Source organism: Theropithecus gelada, chromosome 20 (genome assembly GCF_003255815.1).
Source record: "Theropithecus gelada isolate Dixy chromosome 20, Tgel_1.0, whole genome shotgun sequence".
Lineage (NCBI taxonomy): Eukaryota > Metazoa > Chordata > Mammalia > Primates > Cercopithecidae > Theropithecus > Theropithecus gelada.
In genome coordinates, this window is record NC_037688.1 from 24540329 (window position 1) to 24561811 (window position 21483).

At 45.0% G+C, this 21483-nt stretch overlaps 1 protein-coding gene across 4 annotated transcripts in view; it reads right to left on the bottom strand.

Moving 5' to 3' along the window:
• The window catches only part of DYNC1LI2 (dynein cytoplasmic 1 light intermediate chain 2), a 31615-nt gene that overhangs the window by 9529 nt on the left and 603 nt on the right, over positions 1-21483 (bottom strand). For 2 of the 4 annotated variants that reach the window (XR_003117006.1, XM_025369481.1), the window contains exons 3-8: positions 19485-19601; positions 12333-12563; positions 7013-7182; positions 5173-5266; positions 2998-3133; positions 778-889 (exon numbers count right to left, since the gene is read on the bottom strand). Coding sequence is in view for 3 of the 4 variants with exons in the window: in XM_025369481.1 (XP_025225266.1) it covers positions 778-889; positions 2998-3133; positions 5173-5266; positions 7013-7182; positions 12333-12563; positions 19485-19601 (860 nt within the window). In the remaining variant the exon portion in view is untranslated. The remainder of the gene's footprint in view (positions 1-777; positions 890-2997; positions 3134-5172; positions 5267-7012; positions 7183-12332; positions 12564-19484; positions 19602-21483) is intronic. The other 2 variants (XM_025369482.1, XM_025369483.1) reach the window with 2 other exon arrangements.

The following is a 21483-nucleotide window of genomic DNA, read 5'->3' on the forward strand; positions in this document are numbered from 1 at the left end:
TACAAAAAACAAACTAGCCGGGCGAGGTGGCGAGCACCTGTAGTCCCAGTTACTCGGGAGGCTGAGGCAGAAGAATGGTGTAAACCCAGGAGGCGGAGCTTGCAGTGAGCTGAGGCCTGGGTGACAGAGCGAGACTCCGTCTCAAAAAAAAGAAAAAATCAACAAAAGGCCCTGGGACTTACTACTCCCCACCAACCCCTACAAACTACACAATGTGTAAGACCTGTTTCTTTATAGTTTTTTGTTTTGTTTTGTTTTTGAGACAGAGTCTCGCTCTTGTCGCCCACACTGGAGTACAGTGGCATGATCTCGGCTCACTGCAATCTCCGCCTCCAGGGTTCAAGCAATTCTCCTGCCTCAGCCTCCCAAACTGCTGGTATTACAGGAATGAGCCACCACGCCCCATCTTTATAGGTTTCTTTTTGCATTAAAAAACACCTAAACCCTTTTTCTTTTTTTTTTTTTGATATGGAGTCTCGCTCTGTTGCCAGGGTTGGAGTGCAGTGGTGCAATCTGGGCTCACTGCAACCTCTGCCTCCCAGGTTCAAGCGATTCTCATGCCTCAGCCTCCCAAGTAGCTGGGATTACAGGCGCCTGCCACCATACCTGGCTAATTTTTGTATTTTTGGTGGAGACAGGGTTTCGCCATGTTGGCCAGGCTGTCTCAAACTCCTGACCTCATGTGATCTGCCCGCCTTGGCCTCCTAAAGTGCTGGGATTACAGGTGTGAGCCACCACGCCCAGCCCTAAGCCCTTAAAGCAATTGTCTTTGACTACCTTTCTCACGGGAGGTTTCACAATAAAGTCTTCATATGCATCTTCTGGCTTCACGGTTGTAAAATTTTCATGTAAAATAGCTATTTTCTTTTCATTGTCCCAGCCTGCAGGTCTAAAGGCAAAGAGAGAGGGACTGAATTGCTTTTTCTGGGGTTGCCTTAGAGCATACTCAGATCACATTCAGGACTCCTCGGTAGGACCCTTCCCATAAGATATAGTATGTAGTTATTGGGGGCTGTTTGTAGCTTTTGGCAGATGTGCCAAAATACACTGTGGATATAATCCATCAGAACAACATTGCAGGTCCTGCTCCACACGGAGTTCACCGGCCCAAGGTCTAAGGAGCCAGTATGAGATCTGACTCCACAGGCTGCCCCACTCAAAGCATTTAGCACTCTCCCACAACTCCACCTAGAAGAGCAAGGACACAGTGGGGTCCTGTTCAGACCCCACTGTGTGAGAGCAGCACAGAAGGCAGAGCTCGGGATGGGATGGTTTTCTTGGGCTCTGTCATGGCTCCCCTCCTGCAGGTTGTTTCTCTAAGAATTCTTGCAACGGTTATCTTGTGGACTGGTTCATTAACTTTGCTTGCATGGGAAAATGTGTCCTAGAACCAAGTGGCATGCAGGGCCTATGTTTATCCTAGGCCCCAAACCAGAGGAGCACAGTCCTTGAGGTTCCTACACCAGTGCTGGACAGCTCAACATCACAGGTAGGATGGCACCCAAGTTCCATTATGTGAAGCCACAGCCTAGGGTTCCCACCTGAATCCCTTAAAGGTAGCAATGGTAAAATGTCCTGTATGACACACTTTTGAACTCAAGCAGCTCTGAAAGATGGCAACTGACTGATTGTTCTCACAGGCCTTTCATTCTCCATCTGACTTCTACTCCATAGCTCTATAATCAAGAGGGTACTTAGCCAGGGTGCTCCACCCCAATATCTTTGCTGATTTTGCCAGTCAACAGAGAAGTAACCAACAAGACCAAATGTGCAAAGGGATAGGGCATGACTGAGATACTGCCGTGGGCCATGCAGCCTTTGTAAGCTCAGAGATGCTTCTTCATTCCAGACCAGCCCCAAAATCAACCGGTCTCCTTGCTCCTAGAGATGACATGTGATTTGGATACCAAGTGATTCCAAAAACACACCTCTCACTGGGCTTATGCCTTTGGCACCTGCCTGACTGCTCTGAACAAGTCTCTAAAATCAGCCCAAGCCTGTAGGTATGCCATCTATGATTAGCCTGAGTGACACTCTCCTTGACTATGCAGGAGGCAACCCAGTTCCCTGACAGCTCCTGGCTTTTGCATTTCCAGCCTCTCACAGACTGCACTCCCCGGCTTCCCCTATTGCAATTCTTTCCAGTCCGCGTGGGATCTACCACTTGTCTTCCAGCATCACCCTCCCACCTTCCCTGCCATACTTCCTCCATAACCCCATCACTGCCCTTCCCTTCTTCAGCTGTGTATGTCCCCTCTACAGTGCCATGTGCGAGGAACACGTATCATTCATTTCTGTGTCCCTTGCAGAGAACCTGAGCACCTAGTGGGTGCTGAGTAAGGTTTCCTGAATGAATAATGTAATTGTTTTTTAAGTCAGGAGGATACTGAAGCCTGAACATCAATCTGGTAACACAATTCCTGTCAGAGACCACAGCTTCACATTTATGCATCCAGCAACACTATGATTCTCCAGTGAGAGAAAGACACCAGGTTGGGAAAACAGGTATCCAAGTCTCTATCGAGGACAATCAACTCCAGTGGCTCCCAAAATGTGAAATGCCAGAAACACAGTAAGCACTTAGTATAGCCAAAGCCCATGCTGACAGAGATGCTGAGAGGCTGTTTGCAATCATCCCTGCCAACACACAGATAAAGCAGGCGTTTTAACAGAAGACATTCAGGATCCCCCAAGCACAATTCCCTATATTCCCTCCCCAGCCAGTATTTTACCAGAGTTGACAGTGAGTGCCAAAAATGGCTAGCTTAGGTTTTGGCAACTTGCTCTTGATGAAGAAAGGCAGCACCCCTGACCACACCACCCACTTCCCTCAGGCAAATGCCTCATAATTCGGAAAGGAGCAGAGAGAGAAGGTGCAGTGAGAGAGCTGGCTATAGAAGACACAGACAGAAGGCACCTTCCTTGAAGGGGTAAAATGTAAAAAGCAAATGTACTGTAAAAAGAAGAGTTTCAAAGCATCATCTCAAAATAACTCACATAAAAACGGCATCCTTTTCCACAACTAAGGCAGGTGTGGTGAAGTGGAAACCGTATGTTTTATGAACAATATACTTATACAACAAGTCGAGGTTTTTCTCTTCTTTCACTGATGTGTAAATCAAGGCAGCTCCATCTAATCAATCTGCTTAAGAAAAATCAATTCACTGCAGGAGGAGACAAAATCAAACACATATAACCTCAAAGTACTACTCATAGGTTGATCAGTTTTTAATCAATACATGAGTAACAGAAAGCGTTACAATTTTAAAAACTAAAACGCTTATAGTATTACATATGCATATTGCAAACTGGTATAAAATAATAAATAAATAAGTAAAAAGGTCATAGTAGCAGATGAACCAAGTCAAAAGCATAAAGCTATGTTGATGCTAGTGGGCTGTGCAGTTTTTTAACATGTAAACTGTTGTCTTGATCCCACAAATTACTCCCTGAGAAGTCAAGTACTGGCTCTGTGGTTAGCCCAGGAAAACACTCTCAGAATATCAAGGTACACAGATTCCTTCCCAGGCAGATGCTTACATGTGACCAAATTTATCACTAACCCCATTTTTTGAGGGATGGGTGCCAAAAGGCTAATGGGCCATCCCAAAAAAGGTGGCAGGAACTCATCTCTCACCTCCACCCCAGGGTGTGGAACCATGGCACCAGCTGCTATTGGCCTTTTACAGTAACAGGACTCAAAAGACTGCAGACACTACCACCTCTCTATCATGCACAGCACGAAACACAAACATATGGGAAACACCAGTGGCCTATAAAACAATATCCTGTTAGGTAATTGACCTTTTCTACATAAAAGCAAAGTTTAAAAATATTTCTGCCAGGCGCGGTGGCTCACGCCTGTAATCCCAACACTCTGGGAGGCCGAGACGGGCGGATCACGAGGTCAGGAGATTGAGACCATCCTGGCTAACACAGTGAAACCCCGTCCCTACTAAAAATAAAAAAAAAATTAGCTGGGCATGGTGGCAGGCACCTGTAGTCCCAGCTACTCGGGAGGCTGAGGCAGGAGAATAGCGTGAACCCAGGAGGCGGAGCTTGCAGTGAGCCGAGATTGTGCCACTGCACTCCAGCCTGGGTGACAGAGCAAGACTCCGTCTCAAAACAAAAAAATATTTCTAAGACAGTATGATAAAAGTAATTTGATGATAAAATGATCACATTAAATTCTTAATACGAAGGCTTATCAAATGCACAGCATTAATAAAAGTGGGCGGAGGCGGTGGCTCACGCCTGTAATCCCAGCACTTTGGGAGGCCGAGGCGGGCAGATCACTTGAGGTCAGGAATTCGAGAACAGCCTGGCCAACATGCTAAAACCCTATCTCTACTAAAAATACAAAAATTATCCAGATGGCCAGGCGTGGTGGCTCAAGCCGTAATCCCAGCATTTTGAGGCAGCCGAGGTGGGTGGATCACATGAAGTCAGGAGTTCAAGACTAGCCTGGCCAACATAGTGAAACCCCATCTCTACTAAAAGTACAAAAATTAGTCAGGTGTGGTGGCTCATACCTGTAATCCCAGCTACTCGGGAGGCTGAGGCAGGAGAATCACTTGAACCTAGGAGATGGAGGTTGCAGTGAGCTGAGATCATGCCATTGCACTCCAGCTTGGATGACAAGAGTGAAGCTCTGTCTCAAAACAAACAAAAAATCTGGATGTGGTGGTGCACAACTGTAGTCCCAGGTACTCAAGAGGCTGAGGCAGGAGGATTGCTTGAACCCAGGAGCACAAGGATGCAGAGAGCTAAGATTGCACCACTGCACTCCAGCCTGGGTGACAGCGCAGACTTCGTCTTAGAAAAACAATTAAAAAATACGCCAAGCGCAGTGGCTAACAGCTATAATCCCAGCACTTTGGGAGACTGAGGTGGGTGGATCACTTGAGGTCAGGAATTTGAGACTAGCCTGGCCAAAGTGGTGAAACACTGTCTTAAAACAAACAAACAAACAAACAAACGCATGATCAAAGGTAGACACAAGTTAATAAACCTAAAACTCCAACACAGTAAAACATAAACCTACTAAAAAGATACATACAAAACTCTCTGGCAGAACACTATTTTGAGTTCGGGAGGTGCTTTATCTCTTTGAAGATGCCCCACTTGGAAGAAAGCCTGTGACCCAGGCCCCACACAGCGCCCAAAGGATACACTGAAGGCAGAACCTCCGCAGGTGTGACTGGATAAAGTCCAAATGCTCATCCCTGTAATCGTGCTCCTTTTCCAAGACACTCACCGCATCACACTGCAGGGAAGACAGACAGAGTCACCTTTTTGCCTCATTGCCTGCTGATGATGGGAACACCGCATTCTTCAGAAATAAAGTATTGTGGCTCCAAAGAAGAAAGCCATAGCTCAGGGTCCAAGCATTAATTAGAGAAGAGTAAAAAAGAACTGGAGATTTTTCTCGTTCATCTTGGGCCTCAGTTTTTTTTTTATCCGTAGAGTGAAGATGTAATAGGCCTGATCACCTAATAGTTTGTTCTAAACATCAAACAAGTTCCCATCAGGAGACAGGCCCAGTGCACACAGTTGTGCACTCCAACTCCACAGAGCTCCATTCTCAAGAACAGGATGAGAATGGCACACTATAATTGGGTAACATGAGGCTCTGACTGGAAATAAAGTACTTTTAAAACCCCAAATGTGGCCAGGCGTGGTGGCTTATGCTTGTAATTCCAGCACTCTGGGAGGTCAAGGCAGGCAGATCACCTGAGGTTGGGAGTTTGAGACCAGCCTGACCAACATGGAGAAACCCCCATCTCTAATAAAAATACAAAATTAGCCGGGCGTGATGGCAGGCACCCGTAATCCCAGCTACTGAGGAGGCTGAAGCAGGAGAATCACTTGAACTGGGAAGGCAGAAGTTGCAGTGAGCTGAGATGGCACCACTGCACTCTGCCTGGGCAACAAGAGCGAAACTCCATCTCAAAAAAAAAAAAAAGTTTTAAAACCTATTGTTTTTCCTCATATAAGAGATACAACTTTATTTCTCTATGACTGAACTTAGTTTTTTTTTTTTCTTTTTGTTTTTTTTGATACATAGTCTCACTCTGTTGCCCAGGATGGAGTGCAGTGGCGCCACCTCAGCTCACTGTAACCTCAGCCTCCCAGCTCAAGCAATTCTCCTGCCTCAGCCCGAGTAGCTGGGATTTACAGGTGCCTGCCACCAAGCTCGGCTAATTTTTGTATTTTAGTAGAGACAGAGTTTCACCATGTTGGCCAGACTAGTCTTGAACGCCTGACCTCAAATGATCCACCCACTTGAGCCTCCCAAAGTGCTGGGATTACGTGAGCCACCATGCCTGGCATGACTGAACTTAATTTCTATTCCTACCTCATCATTCTATTTTTCCACCATCAGTTTGGACCACATCAACCGATTTAAACAGACTTAAGAAACCTGCTGTGAGTTCTTTTTTTTTTAATTTATTTTTTTTGAGACGGAGTGTTGCTCTATCACCCAGGCTGGAGTGCGGTGGTGTGATCTTGGCTCACTGCAAGCTCTGCCTCCTCAGTTCACGCCATTCTCCTGCCTCAGCCTCCCAAGTAGCTGGGACTACAGGCGCCCACCACCACGCCTGGCTAATTTTTTGTATTTTTAGTACAGATGGGGTTTCACTGTTAGCCAGGATGGTCTCCATCTCCTGACCTCGTGATCCGCCCCCTCAGCCTCCCAAAGTGCTGAGATTACAGGTGTGAGCCACTGCAACTGGCCAACTGCTGTGAGTTCTAAGTTTGAAAGTCAACAGTGCTTCAGAGACATTAACCCTAGGCCATGAGTAAACTGACTAGTCATGTTTCCTGCATTTAAATTTTCAATTTACATGATAATTTTTTCTGTCTTGACATATTCAATGTACCTTAACGAATCCCAAATAAGCCCAACTCTCCCTTGGGAAAAAAATCTCAATAGTTCCTCAAACTTTCTTGCAGATGGTGACTGTTCACTACCCAAACCCAGCCAAGCCAACAACCCCCTGGCACGCACCTTTGTGCACACCACCAACACCGGGATCCCCAGGTTATGAGTCAGCACATTGTCGCCCAGAGGCAGGGCAACATTTTCTTCATCGGAGCCTGAGGTCAGAGGTCCTCTCCTCTGTGGTGAACCTTGACAACCTTCTTCAGGTTCCATATAGTCTTGAAAATCTTTCACAACTGGGGGAAAAAGGGAAAAGAAATTACATGCACATAAATAAAAATACATGTTAGCTTTAGAACACTGAAAAGAAGGCAGTAACAAGCACAAAACACACATGCAGTTGTGTGTGACAAACTTCCTAGTCACATCCAACTGCAAAATCAAGGATTTGGGGATGGTGATACAAAATGCTGATTCTGACATATTCAGTGTGAGCTTTATAACATCAGGGCAGCAAAGACATTCCCCTGGGCATCTTTAATTGCACCAAACTCCTGAACAGGTTTTTTTTCTCCTTTTTTTTGAGACAAAGTCTGGCTCTGTTGCCCAGGCTGAAGTGCAGTGTGGAGAGATACCACCATCTTGTGAGCTCAAGTGATCTTCCCACTTCAGCTTCCCAAGTAGCTGGGACTAAAGGCATGTGCCACCACGCCCAGCTAATTTTTAAATTTTTGTAGAAGTGGGATCTTCTTATGTTGCCAGGTTGGTCTCAAACTCTTGGGCTCCAGAGATCCTGCTATCTCGGCTTTCCAAAGTGCTGGGATTATGGGATTACAGGCTTGAGCCACCATGTCTGGCCCTTAAACACGTTTTTAAAAAATTCTAAGGTTTCAATAGTTCTTACCATGAAGAAAGCCACTTTTCTTATGTATCTTACATTTTCAAAATACCAGAAGAGTTGAACTGTGTTACTTCAACATAGCCAACCATTAGAAACAGCTATAACTTACAATACACATCACAGTCCATTAGAAACGCTTAATAAACTGGGCACAGTTGGCTCATGCCTGTAATCCCAGCACTTTGGGAGGCTGAGGTGGGTGGTTCACCTGAGGTCAGGAGTTCGAGACCAGCCTGGCCAACATGGCAAAACCCCATCTGTACTAAAAATACAAAAATTAGCTGGGGGTGATAGTGCACCTATAGTCCCAGCTACTTGGGGACTCGTGCTAAGGCACGAGAATAGCCTAAACCTGGGAGGTGGAGATTGCTCTTGCGCCACTGTACTCCAGTCTGGGCAACAAAGTAAGACTATATATAAAAAAAAAAAAAGGCCGGGCGCGGTGGCTCACGCCTGTAATCCCAGCACTTTGGGAGGCCGAGATGGGCGGATGACAAGGTCAGGAGATCGAGACCATCCTGACTAACACGGTGAAACCCCGTCTCTACTAAAAATACAAAAATTAGCCGGGCGCGGTGGCGGACGCCTGTAGTCCCAGCCACACTGGAGGCTGAGGCAGGAGAATGGCGTGAACCCGGGAGGCGGAGCTTGCAGTGAGTGGAGATTGGGCCACCACACTCCAGCCTGGGCGACAGAGCGAGACTCCATATCAAAAAAAAAAAAAAAAAAAAGCTTCCATCCTGGCCAACATGGTGAAACCCCGTCTCTGCTAAAAATACAAAAATTAGCTGGGTGTGGTAGCGCGTGCCTGTAATCCCAGCTACTCGGGAGGCTGAGGCAGGAGACTCACTTGAACTAGGGAGTCGGAGATTGCAGTGAGCCGAGATCACACCACTGCACTCCAGCCTGATGACACAGTGAGTCTCCGTCTCAAAAAAAAAAAAAAAAAAAGGTTAATGAAACAATTCGAATTTTATTAAGAACATGCTGTTTCCACACAGCTGAAGTCTGTCAGCACTAAGTAACCAGGCTGGTCTTGCCCAGCACCAGATGTAATTCCTTATTATCCTCACTCTTGTGAACTCAGTCTTATCTTCTGGGGATCCCAAGTCACTTGTGCAGTGTTCATGGCCTATTCCTGCCTAACACAAGAAAGGGTCAGTGGTACAACATCCACTTATTGGCATACAATGTTCACTAATCCAGCTAAGGAAGGCCATTAAGGTGACAATGGTCCGAGCCTCAGTTAAGCCAAGTGACCACAAAGTCCACAGCTCTGCACTTTTATGTGGGCACTTCAAGACTCTCATGTTGGGCCAGAGAACAAAAAATGCAACAGTTAAAGCTACCTTGAGACAGAGAAGAAAACAGGTCAGCTCTACCCTTCTAAGTCCAGTTAGACTGAAGGATCAAAAGCCTTTTACTCTCACCAACATGCTAAGTAAATTAAAATAACAGGACTGAAGTGGACCTAGAGAAAGGTTCTACCTACTTCTCTTTACCCACAGAACAGGTTTCAAACATGTCCCCTGCTGTGAAATACCATCTCACCATCTGGAGAGAAATTGTTAACACTGCAGTATGTGTATACCCAAGAAAAAATGCACGTTTTACTATCCAACTTACATCGTCCTTCCTCTTTTTAATACTGCCTTTTCACTCATGTTATGTACATTTGCTCTGCCTTCTAAATTGCTTTCTAAAATGCTAAGTTGGCCAGGCACAGTGGCTCAATGCCTATAACCCCAGCAGTTTGGGAAGCTGAAGTGGGCCAGTTGGTTGAGCCCANCAACTGGCCCACTTCAGCTTCCCAAACTGCTGGGGTTATAGGCATTGAGCCACTGTGCCTGGCCAACTTAGCATTTTAGAAAGCAATTTAGAAGGCAGAGCAAATGTACATAACATGAGTGAAAAGGCAGTATTAAAAAGAGGAAGGACGATGTAAGTTGGATAGTAAAACGTGCATTTTTTCTTGGGTATACACATACTGCAGTGTTAACAATTTCTCTCCAGATGGTGAGATGGTATTTCACAGCAGGGGACATCAGCCCACCTGGGGCTTCCCTTTGCAATCAGATGGGAGTGGGTACAAGAAGACCAAAGAGTATCTTCACTGCTGCTGCTGCTTCTCTCTCAACTTTTCTCTCCTACCTCATTTATTGGTTCCAGAGTCCTGAGAAGACCCCATAGTCCTACATAAGCACAAGAAAAGCCACAGATATAAAACAAGAAGACTGAAGTACAAAAAAGCACCACCTTCTGGTGGCTATTCCCTCTCACTCAGATGACCCCTGCAGCCAAACAGCTGCCACACATACAAACCCACGGGGAACCTAACCCTAAAAGAGACTGGCCAGCCATGGAGCCGCTTTCCAAAATCAAAGACTGGAGACTGGTGTTGGACTGGAAACTAGGTTGAATAACAGCATTCCATACAATATCTAGAGTCCAATTAATCTGGAAAGGAAGAGTTGTCTGGGCAAGAGGATAGCCAACTGCTTTATTAAAATGTAACCTAAACCCAGTACTAACAAAGCCTCCTCCAACATACAACACAAAGACGTGGCTACCATTCCAAACATCTGAGAAGGGGTGGTGACAGCAGAGAGGCCAATGGAAAGCCAACCAGAGTCATGAGACATGGTTCCAGCAATTGCTAGCTGCCCTACGGTGTCCTCTCTCCTCTTCCTCCTTATAACCAAACTGAACTGGTATTTAGAACACATGGCAACCCAAAGTAAAGATTACACATCCCAGCCTCCTTAAAAGGCAGCAGCCCCTGCAGCCCTGCATTCCTCTTCCTCCATCCTGCTGACTGGAACACGGATGTGAAGGCTAGAGCTCTGTCAGGAGGAAGTGAACCACACCCTAGAAATGACAAAGCAGTAAGTACAAAGGAGCAAGGTCCTCCAGCTGTCTTCCCAGGGCTACTTTCCAGTCCTCAACTACCTACAACTCTAGGTTTCATTTGCAGGAGAGAACAGCCCTCAGTCTTGTTTAAGCCATTATGTTAGCTCAGGTTTTATGTCACATGCAGCTGAATCTAATCCTAAGTAACAGCCATCAATGACTAAACCACAAAATAAATTCAGTGTTTCAAGGAAATTTAAGCTCCCCAGGGGGAGGCATTTTATTTACTGTGTCTCCAGCACCTAGAACAGTAGCCGGTACCTGGTATAGTATAGGGCAGACGCTTTCCCTATCTGGGAAAAAACAATATCCTTGGCTCAATCTCTCTCTTTTCTGTCTTAACAAATCTCTACAAGGTTATCACTCTAAGAAAACAGCTTCAGAGAACTGAAGTCGCCAGTGCATTAGCCCACTCATCTGGGTACAAAGCTGTCTGTGCAGTGGATGAAAGCAGGTCTTCAGACTCAGAACTATTCAGAGAAGTTGTCCTTAAGGGCTCTATTTCAGAGAAAAAGACGCATTATCTAGAAAGGTCAGTGGTTGAAGACACATGAGCTGAGCTGCATAACAATCACAGTAGTACACATGCGGGTGACTAGGGAAATATACACATGCACAACAAGCCGAAGAATGAAATGTTAAACTCACTGTTTTAGCCAACATGGGACAGAAGCAAGATGAAGGACAGGATAGAAAACACACTGCGAGAAATTTGATTTAAGAAGCACATCAAAATTTCTGAACCATTGCGCCACTAAGTGTGAAGATCCTGAGTGCCATACCCCAGAAGCCCTCATTAATTCACTAGAGGGGGTGATGTCATCCTGTGGAAATATGCCAGGCTGGGTGAAGCTTGCCCTGGCCAGGACGGCTGCTGCTGCTGCTGCCATGGCTCTAGCCCCTGCCCCTCCCATTTCCCTGGCAAGTGGACAGAAGATGATGTAACTGCACAGAAGCAAGGGAAAGGAAAAACAAGCTTCTGAACCACATTAAGAAAAAAAAAAAAAACCCCAAACAAACTTCCTTTAATTTGAAAGTTATTTGTTGTCAAAAGGGCTTGGATGTCCTTAGTCCAAAATAACTTTTCATGTTAACTACCAAAAAAAAAAAAAAAAAAAGAACCTCCTATTTCTAATTAAAATGATATTTTGCTGGATTCCAAAATGAACTAAGGAGCTGAAAGCTTTGTCTTTTTTAGGACTTCCTCTAAGCCTGCCAACATGAGGGTCCATAGGGCCTTAATGGAATTCCAGGGTAGTGAACTCAAGCTGCACAGACCACAGCAAACCCTCACATCCTCTGATGTTAACTCTGCAGACACAGAGTAACAGAAAAGCTCAGAGATCCACAGAACTTAACACATTTTGGGGAGTGAGGGAAGAACTCTTATTTGAAACGGAAACCAATGAAGATAATAAATATTTATTTGTTTTCTTCAACTTGTGACACTTGAGTTACAGACTGCTTTGAATACTTTTGACTACTAAGTTTACAAGAGGAACTCTTAAATGAATGGTGCAAACAAAACAAAACCACAAAGCAAGGGAAGCCTCTAGGATTGGGAAAAGGAAGGTGATTCAAACCATCTAAAGAGACTAGTGAATTTCCCAATTAAGAAAATTATATTTTACTCACACTTCCGTTCCAGCTCCCTCATTTTTTCTGGTGGAATTTTCATTTTATCAATGTGCTCACGTAAAACACTAGCCCATTTCTGCAGAGATTCCATCACAGTCCAAGGTCTAGACATGTCTGCAACAAAAATGACGAGGGTCTCTGGCAAGGATTCAGCAGAAACTGCAAATTTCAGCAGGCCTTTGTGGTACAAGTCTCCATCCAGAATCCACACATTGCAGCGCGTGTGATCTGAGAAAAGAAGTGAATGAAGCTAGTTACCATCTAATAACGACCATCAGCACAGCTGTAGAAACAGACACATCAAGAAGATCTTGAAGGTGACACCTATGAATTCTAAATAGAATGCAAAATTTAGTAATCCAAACCAAAAAGTGCCCAAATGCTCAGTAGACAGCAATCCTTGGTCCTGGTGCCTTTAAAACTACAGTAATATAGGGTCCAGGCACGGTGGCTCACATCTGTAATCCCAACACTTTGAGAGGCTGAGGCAGGTGAATCACTTGAGGTCAGGGGTTCGAGACCAGCCTGTCCAACATGGTGAAACCCCATCTCTACTAAAAGTACAAAACAAATTAGCCAGGCATCGTGACACTCGCCTGTAATCCCAGCTACTTGGAAGGCTGAGGCAGGAGAATTGCGTGAACCCCAGGAAGTAGAGGTGGCAATGAGCTGAGATTGTGCCAATGCACTCCTGCCTGGGTGACAGAATGAGAGTCCGTCTCAAAAAAAAAACAAAAGACCAAAAAAAAAACTACAGTAATATAGAAAGTGTTCACACCTAAAAAGGTTTCCAAAATGTCTATGTAGTAAAGAGTAAGGGTATCGGACCGGGTATGGTGGCTCATGCCTGTAATCCCAGCACTTAGGGAAGCCAAGGCAGGCAGATCACGAGGTCAGGAGTTCAAGACCGGCCTGGCCAGCATGGTGAAACCCCGTCTCTATTAAAAATACAAAAATTAGCTGGGCGTGGTGGCGGGTGCTGTAATCCCAGCTACTTGGGAGGCTAAGGTAGGAGAATCACTTGAACCCGGGAGGCAGAGGTTGCAGTGAGTCGAAATTGTGCCACACTGCACTCCAGCCTGGATGACAGAGTGAGAATCTGTCTCAAAAAAAAAAAAAAAAAAAAGAGTAAGGGTATCTTAGCTTTCAATAAGAATCAAAAGATACTAATGTTCACTGGTCAACTATGCCACAATCTAAATAATCCATCATCCTAAGATAACAGCAATCAGTGAAGCAGTGAGCTGTGCTGAAGAGCCTATGTTTAAACAAGGCTTTCTTGTGCTGGTCACACTCAACAATGCATTCACATACTATAAAGGATGCCAAAGGGACAGAAACTTTGTATTTAAATGTGAAGATAAAATCATCATTTACATAAATTGAGATATGAATTACCAGATGCCTAATTATATTAGGGAATTAGTAATTTTTTGTTATAACAATAATAGTTATGTTTTTAAAAAATCCTTATCTTAGACATCTTTATGGCAGTGTACATAGATAAAATTTAATGTCTGAAATCGGCTTCAAAATCATCTACTGGGGAGTAAACAAAGCAAAGAGTAAAAGTACAGTTGAAATAAAACTGATCAAGAATTGATACGTGTGTATGTATGTATTTATTTATTTTGAAACAGGGTCTGAGACACCCAGGCTGGAGTGCAGTGGCAACTGCAGCCTCAATTTCCTGGGCTAGTGATCTGCCCACTTCAGCCTTCCGAGTAGCTGGGACCACAGGCACAAGCCACCACTCCCAGCTAATTTTTTAATTTTTTTGTAGAGATAGGGTTTCCCGATGTTGCCCAAGCTGGTCTCAAACTTCTAGGCTCAAGCAATGCTCCCACCTTGGCCTTCTAAAGTGCTGGGATTACACGCCTGAGCCAGTGCACCCAGTTAGAACTGGTAATTGTTGAAGCAAGGTGACAAGTACACTGTGGCTCATGATACCACTCTCTACTTTGTATGTATTTTTTGTTTTCTATTAAAATATATTCACACAAATGTGCAAGTGCTAAGATTTAATGAAACATGGTTGCAAACAAATACCAGGATGATCTAACTGCCGAAGACAATTATCTAAATTTATTCATTTATTTGAAACAGAGTCTCACTCTATCACCCAGGATGGACTGCAGTGGCACGATCTTGGCTCACTGCAACCGCTGCCACTCCTCCCCCGCCACCCAGGTTCAAGCGATTCTCCTACCTCAGCCTCCCAAGAAGCTGGGACTACAGGCACGTGCCACTACGCCTGGCTAATTTTTGTATTTTTAGTAGAGATGGGGTTTCACCACATTGGCCAGGCTGGTCTCGAACTCCTGACCTCAAGTCATCCGCCTGCCTCAGCCTCACAAAGTTCTGGGATTACAGGTGTGAATCACCACGCCCCGACAATTTTATAACATATTTTTAGAAATTTTCAGTTATCTTTGCGAACTATTTTTTTTTTCTTTGAGATGGAGTCTCCCTCTGTCACTCAGGCTGGACTGCAGTGGTGCAAGCTCAACTCATTGCAATCTCCTAGAGCTCCGAGGCTTCAATTCTCCTGCCTCAGCTTCTGAATAGCTGGGATTACAGGAGTGCACCACCATGCCCAACTAATTTTTGTATTTTTAGTAGAGACGGGGTTTCACCATGTTGGCCGGGCTAGTCTTTTTTTTTTTTTTTTTTTTTTTGAGACTGAGTCTGGCTCTGTCGCCCAGGCTGGAGTGCGGTGGCCGGATCTCAGCTCACTGCAAGCTCCGCCTCCCGGGTTCACGCCATTCTCCTGCCTCAGCCTCCCGAGTAGCTGGGACCACAGGCGCCCGCCACTTCGCCCGGCTAGTTTTTTGTATTTTTTAGTAGAGACGGGGTTTCACCGTGTTAGCCAGGATGGTCTCGATCTCCTGACCTTGTGATCCGCCCGTCTCGGCCTCCCAAAGTGCTGGGATTACAGGCTTGAGCCACCGCGCCCGGCCATGCCGGGCTAGTCTTGAACTCCTGACCTGTGATCTGCCCACCTCAGCCTTGTTGGGATTACAGGCATGAGCCACCGTGCCCAGCAGAACTATTTTTTATAAAAGTACCTTGAGAACTATCATCAAAAACTATTAACTATTATTAATTATTGATTATTAACTATTAACTATTAATTATTAATACTTTTATTAACTATTAATACTTTATTAATATTTAACTATTAATACTTATTATTAATACTTTTTTATTAACTATTAATACTTTTTCTTTTTGTGATCAAGTTTCGCTTTGTTGCCTAGACTGGAGTGTAGTGGTGTGCCCAAACTGGTGTAGCTCACTGCAGCCCACACCTCCCAGGTTCAGGCGATCCTCATGCTTCAGCCTCTTGAGTGGCTGGGACTACAGGTGTGTGCCACCATGACTGGCTGATTTTTGTATTTTTAGTAGAAATGGGGTTTCACCATGTTGTCCGGGCTGGTCCCGAACTCCTGGGCTCAAGGGATCCGCCTGCCTCAGCCTCACAAAGTGCTGGGATTACAGGCGTGAGCCACCGCGCCTGGCCTATTAGCTTCTTTTTCAACAAATTCCAACAAATACTTTAAAACCAGTCAGGCGCGGTGGCTCATGCCTGTAATCCCAGCACTTTGGGAGGCCAAGGAGGGTGGATCACTAGAGGTCAGGAGTTCGCGACCAGCCTGGGCAACATGGCAAAACCCCGTCTCTACAAAAAATACAAAAATTAGCCAGGCTTGGTGGTAGGTACCTGTAGTCCCAGCTACTCGGGAGGCTGAGGCGGGAGGATTGCTTGAGTTCAGGAGGTGGAGGTTGCAGTGAGCCGAGATGGCACCACTGCACTCCAGACTGGATGACAGAGCCAGACCCTGTCTCAAAAAAAAGAAAAAAAGAAAGAAAACAAAACAAAACAAAAAATCCAATCTTCCTCTTTTAGAAAAATATACTTAAAAAAACCCCTATCTTCTATTAATTACTTTTGTATAAGCAATTAATAAACATGCTATAAAAAATTTATATTCATGACTTTGTGTCAACAGTATAAAGTATCTAAATCTAGCTATACTTTTAAACTCTATTTTAGCGGCTTTAGTTTGGGTTCTGTGAATGTCCTTAAAAATACTGCTCTGTACCCAAAGTCTGTGGGTTTTAATGCCTACCCAACCGCAGGCATGGTTCCTTTTTTCAGCCTCTCTCCCCACTGCCCACTACACGTAACTCACCCATGTGCTTGGAGTTTAATGTGTAGCATTAAACAGATGCCCGCAAACCTGGAGGCAGGGGTCCTTTGACATGTCACATTCTACCACAAACTAGGTACAAGCCAGAGACTATTTTCTCTACCTGGGTAACTGCCTGTGAAGTGTATATTTATAACTCAATCACACCACACAATAAAAAAGACTAGGGCTGGAAAATGTATAATTAACAACAGATAAGGGCAATTCTTCCATCAAACAGGAACTTGCAAGTGGGTGGCCTAAAAAAATCCAATAAATGCAGAGACCAAGAAGTTTTTAAGGTAACCTTAAAAAAATCTGTATAGAAGTTAAAATATACTTAAAGGCAAATAAATGTGGTCAGCACGATGCTCTGGCATGAAATATGCTTATGGTATATTGAAACAGAAGAGGCTATAGAGATTCATAGATTATCTACATCATGTTTTACACTTTCAAAAGAAACAAAAGGGTACTAGAGTTATCACCATGTCTCAAGCACTGTTACACCTGATATACCCTGTCTCATTTGTATAGGCACCATTAGCCCATTCTACAAATGAGGAAACTCAAGTACAGAGTGGTTAAGTCAGTTACCCAAAGCCACACAACTACTGGCTACAAGGCATGGCATTCCGAACCAGTTCTGTCTGGCTCCAAAGCCACAGCTCTTTCCACAGTAACCACGCTGTCCAAAAAAGACAGGAAGCAAAAGACTCAACACATGCGAGATTGTCTGGCCAGGCTCAGCAGCCCTCTATGTACAGACTCCAGTGGGCTTAGATGGGTACCCAAATGCCTCTGTCCTTACACAAGAGACTCTACCCATGCCCTCAACTTTTTTTTTTTTTTTTTTTGAGACAGAGTCTCACTCTGTTGCCCAGGTTGGAGTGCAGTGGCACAATCTCAGCTCACTGCAACCTCCGCCTACCAGGTTCAAGCGATTCGCCTGCCTCAGCCTCCTGGGTAGCTGGGATTACAAGCGTGCGCCACCATGCCTGGCTAATTTTTGTATTTTTAGTAGAAATGGGGTTTCACCATGTTGGCCAGGCTGGTCTTGAATGGACCTCAGGTGATCTGCCTGCCTCAGCCTCCCAAAGTGCTCGGATTACAGGCGTGAGCCACTGCGCCCAGTCACTCATGCCCTCTACTAAACAGCTCTTGGAGACGGTAGAATCATGGTGCTGGAAAGGACCTTGGTTCAACTTTGTCATTTTAGCAATAAGGAAATGGGGGACTAGGTGGTAGGATCAGCCCTTGTTATATAATTGCCCATACATTGTAATCTCTACTGTTTAAATGAGTAAAGGCAAATATAAAGAAAGTAATTTTTTTTTTTTTTTGAGATGGAGTCTCACTTTATCACCCAGGCTGGAGTGCAGTGGTGCAATCTCGGCTCACTGCAACCTCCACCTCCTGGGTTCAAGCAATTTTCATCCCTCAGCCTCCAGAGTAGCTGGGGCTACAGGCATGTACCACCACACCTGGCTAATGTTTTGTATTTTTAGTGGAGATGGGGTTTCACCAACTTGACCAGGCTGGTCTTGAACTCCTGACCCCAAGTGATCCACCCGCCTCAGCCTCCCAAAGTGCTAGGATTATAGACGTAAGCCACCGTGCCCGCCCTAAAGAAAGTAACTTAGTGACTACATTTTATCTTTAGGTTATACAGATAACTTTCCTACCAAAAAAACCAACCAACCAACCTAGGTACCAATGATTATTTATTTTCGAGTCACTGAAAAGATCTAACATAGGCTGGGCAAAGTGGTTCATGCCTGTGATCCCAGGACTTTGAGAGGCTGAGGCAAGCGGACTGCTTGAGCTCAGGAGTTCAAGACCAGCCTGAACAACATAGTGAAATCCCATCTGTACAAAAATTAGCCGGGTGTGGTGGCACACACCTATAGTCCCAGCTACTTAGGAGGCTGAAGTGGAAGGATGACCTGAGGCTGGGAGGCAGAGGTTGCAATGAGCCAAGACTGAGCCACTGCACTCCAGCCTGGGTGACAGAGTAAAACCCTATCTCAAAAAAAAAAAAAAAAAAAAAAAAAGATCTAACGTAAAACCAAAAGATTATAAAGGAGGCATTACTGAGCAGTTGTAACCCAAAACCATTACTCCAACTCACAATTATAAGAAAAAATGTTTAAATTATATGTAATCCTTGTAAGAGTGTTTATCATGTGCTTTTAATCATTCTAAGCAGAAACTATTACTACTCACATTTTAAAGATGAGGAATTAAAGAACATTCCCACCTCTGAGAATCTATTCCTCTACCAGAAGAAACACAGAAAATGAGCATTTCTTTCATTCTTTCTTTTTTAAAAAACAGAGACGGTCTCGCTCTGTCACCCAGGCTTGAGTGGATTGATATGGACATAGCTCACTGCAGCCCCCAACTCCTGGCCTCAAGTGATCCTCCCACCTCAGCCTCCTAAGTAGCTGTGCTTACGGCAGGAGTCATCAAATCCGGCAGAAATTACCATTTCTAAACTGTCACAAAGAGACTCAGGACACTCTCCTATGAATATACATTAAATTGTTACACTGTAAACCACACCAACTTCAGATTCTCTACTAGAACCAGGCAGAGTAACAATGGTCCCCAGGACAGCTAAACATTTCTCTCATTCAAAACTCCAAAGCTTTAAAAAATCTTTCTTACCACCTTTATGGGTAAGTGAAAATTTACCTTCAGTATCTCTTTTTAAGGGCAGGCTAGCCAGAGCAACAGCTAAGTGTCCCATTCCCCAGTTTTGCTAACATACTCTATAAAGGAAAGTGGGTTAAGTGGGTTAAGAAGACATATACTTCATCTATTCTCTGTGATTAACTCTCTGAGAACCAAACAGAAAACTGAGAATGCCTGGCCATGTTGCAACAACTGCACCCAAGGAAGCAGTCAGAGTCCTGCATACACCCCCTTACCATGGGATCGATGCTTCACTCACCATCTCGGTCCTCATCATGGACGCTGAGGTAGAGATATTCTAGGCCTCTTCCTTTTTTGCCATGCTCAGCTCCTTGTAGTTTAGTCATGAGGGTTGTTTTACCAGAACCATCTTCACCTACAAAGGATGTTTGCAAGACAAAGGTGTACTGTTTATTCTGGGCAAGGATGGGGAGGCATGACACTCACATGACATGGAACAACTAAGAATTTCATGCAAAGTCTGCTGTTGAGGTCTCACCTGCTTTCATAAACAAAGGACTTTGCTGGAAGAGTGGTTGGGAGGGTAGGGAGGAGAGGGTGGTAAAGGCAGCAAATTCTAAAATCTAAAATGACATTCTACTGCGTTATCCTTACTTCACAAGGGAAATAATGAGGCAGGTCCACAGGCCCTATCTATAACTTATAAGACATGTATTTGGAGAAGTGAAAGTAAAAGGCAGGGTTAGTTTCTCACAAGATAAACTTTCACCACAAGAAAAACAAGAAATCTTTTATGATACAATTAACCTAAAAGTCCAGGTACCGTAAACTAAAAAAAGTCTGATCCTACTTCACAATGGTGAAGAACGGAAGTTATTCACTTTTGATTTTAGTACATCTCCTTCACAAGCATTCTGAAGACTAAGAAACTGACGAAAATAATTATAGACCTAGCAAAACTCTTTAGTACAATCTCAGTTAATTAATAAGCACTTCTTCATCTCCCTCCACCCAAACAACACCCCCTCCCCGGATCCTTAAACATCAAGGAGAACCATCGCCAAACATTACTAGGCACTTCTGGCATTTAATAATATGGAATTACAGAACATGAGAATTGAAAGGCAGTCAGTACACAGATCAAAGACCTCCTCTCGGTCTCCAATGCCTCTACCTTATTCAGGCCCTCCGCATACAGACCATGGTGAGTACCTATCAGTCTGACTTCAGTACCTGCTCATTTTGAGCTACTGTCCCTCTGCAGGCAGTGTTCTTTCTAAAACTCAGATCTGGTGATCTTGATCCCCCACTTCTTGAAGATCTCTAAGGGTCCAGTATTACCGACCACAGTCATTTCCTGAGGAAGGTCACACATGCTCGTCAGTAGCAGTAGGAAAACTACCAAGGCAGTGATTCCCATGAGAATTGGGGGATGGAGGTGAGATAACAGGCCTTTGAGAATCAGAGAACTTCAGGAAACAGCACTAACTCTTCAGCCTTCCCACGATCTGCCCCCAACTTACCTTAGCAGCCATCAACCACAAGGCGCTTCGAGCAGTTTCCAAACCCCACACCCTCTTGTCATCTGTGTCCCTGCATACTGACACTTTTCTGCAAAATACTCAACCCCCAAATCATCCTCCTTCAACAGCTCCAAGCTGTGTGGTGCTTCCACAATAATCGGCATGGATCTGTCTTCCACCGAACTGAGATTCTTGTATAGTGTTTAAGAGACGTCTATGCTGAGCCAGTGCCCAGCCCACAGGTCCCAAGCAACTTGCTGTGTGAATGTACCCCAACTCCCTCACTTGAGGAGAGTGAGGCCAGAGGGATTAAGAGACCTGACTCAGGTAACCTAGCAGTGAGGGCTGGAGTAATGCAGGAAACGTCCCCAGTGCTGACTCTCTGTCCTCTGCAAAGTCCCTAAAACCTCAGACTATGCACTACTGATGAGGCTCAAAGAAGGCTCCCGTGGCCATTTCCCCACAGCTCCAAGCCCAGGTCACCTAGTTCTCCCACCTTTTCCACCTAACCTCATTTACTAGCTCCCCTCTCCACGATCTCAATTTGGTAATCTTCGAGGCTATGGAGGCATAGAACGCCAAATGACTGAAACAATGTGCCGACAACCCCAGAGCACCAGTAGGCTCTCCAAAGACGGCAGCATCCCACCCTCGGGCGCGGGAGGTTTGGCCACACTCCAGCTGCCCGGCCAGGGCCGACGGTCCCTTTCCCGCCAGGCTGCGGGCAGGCGGCTGGCAAAGGGAAGGCGGGGACCTGTGGGAGGGGCGCCCGCC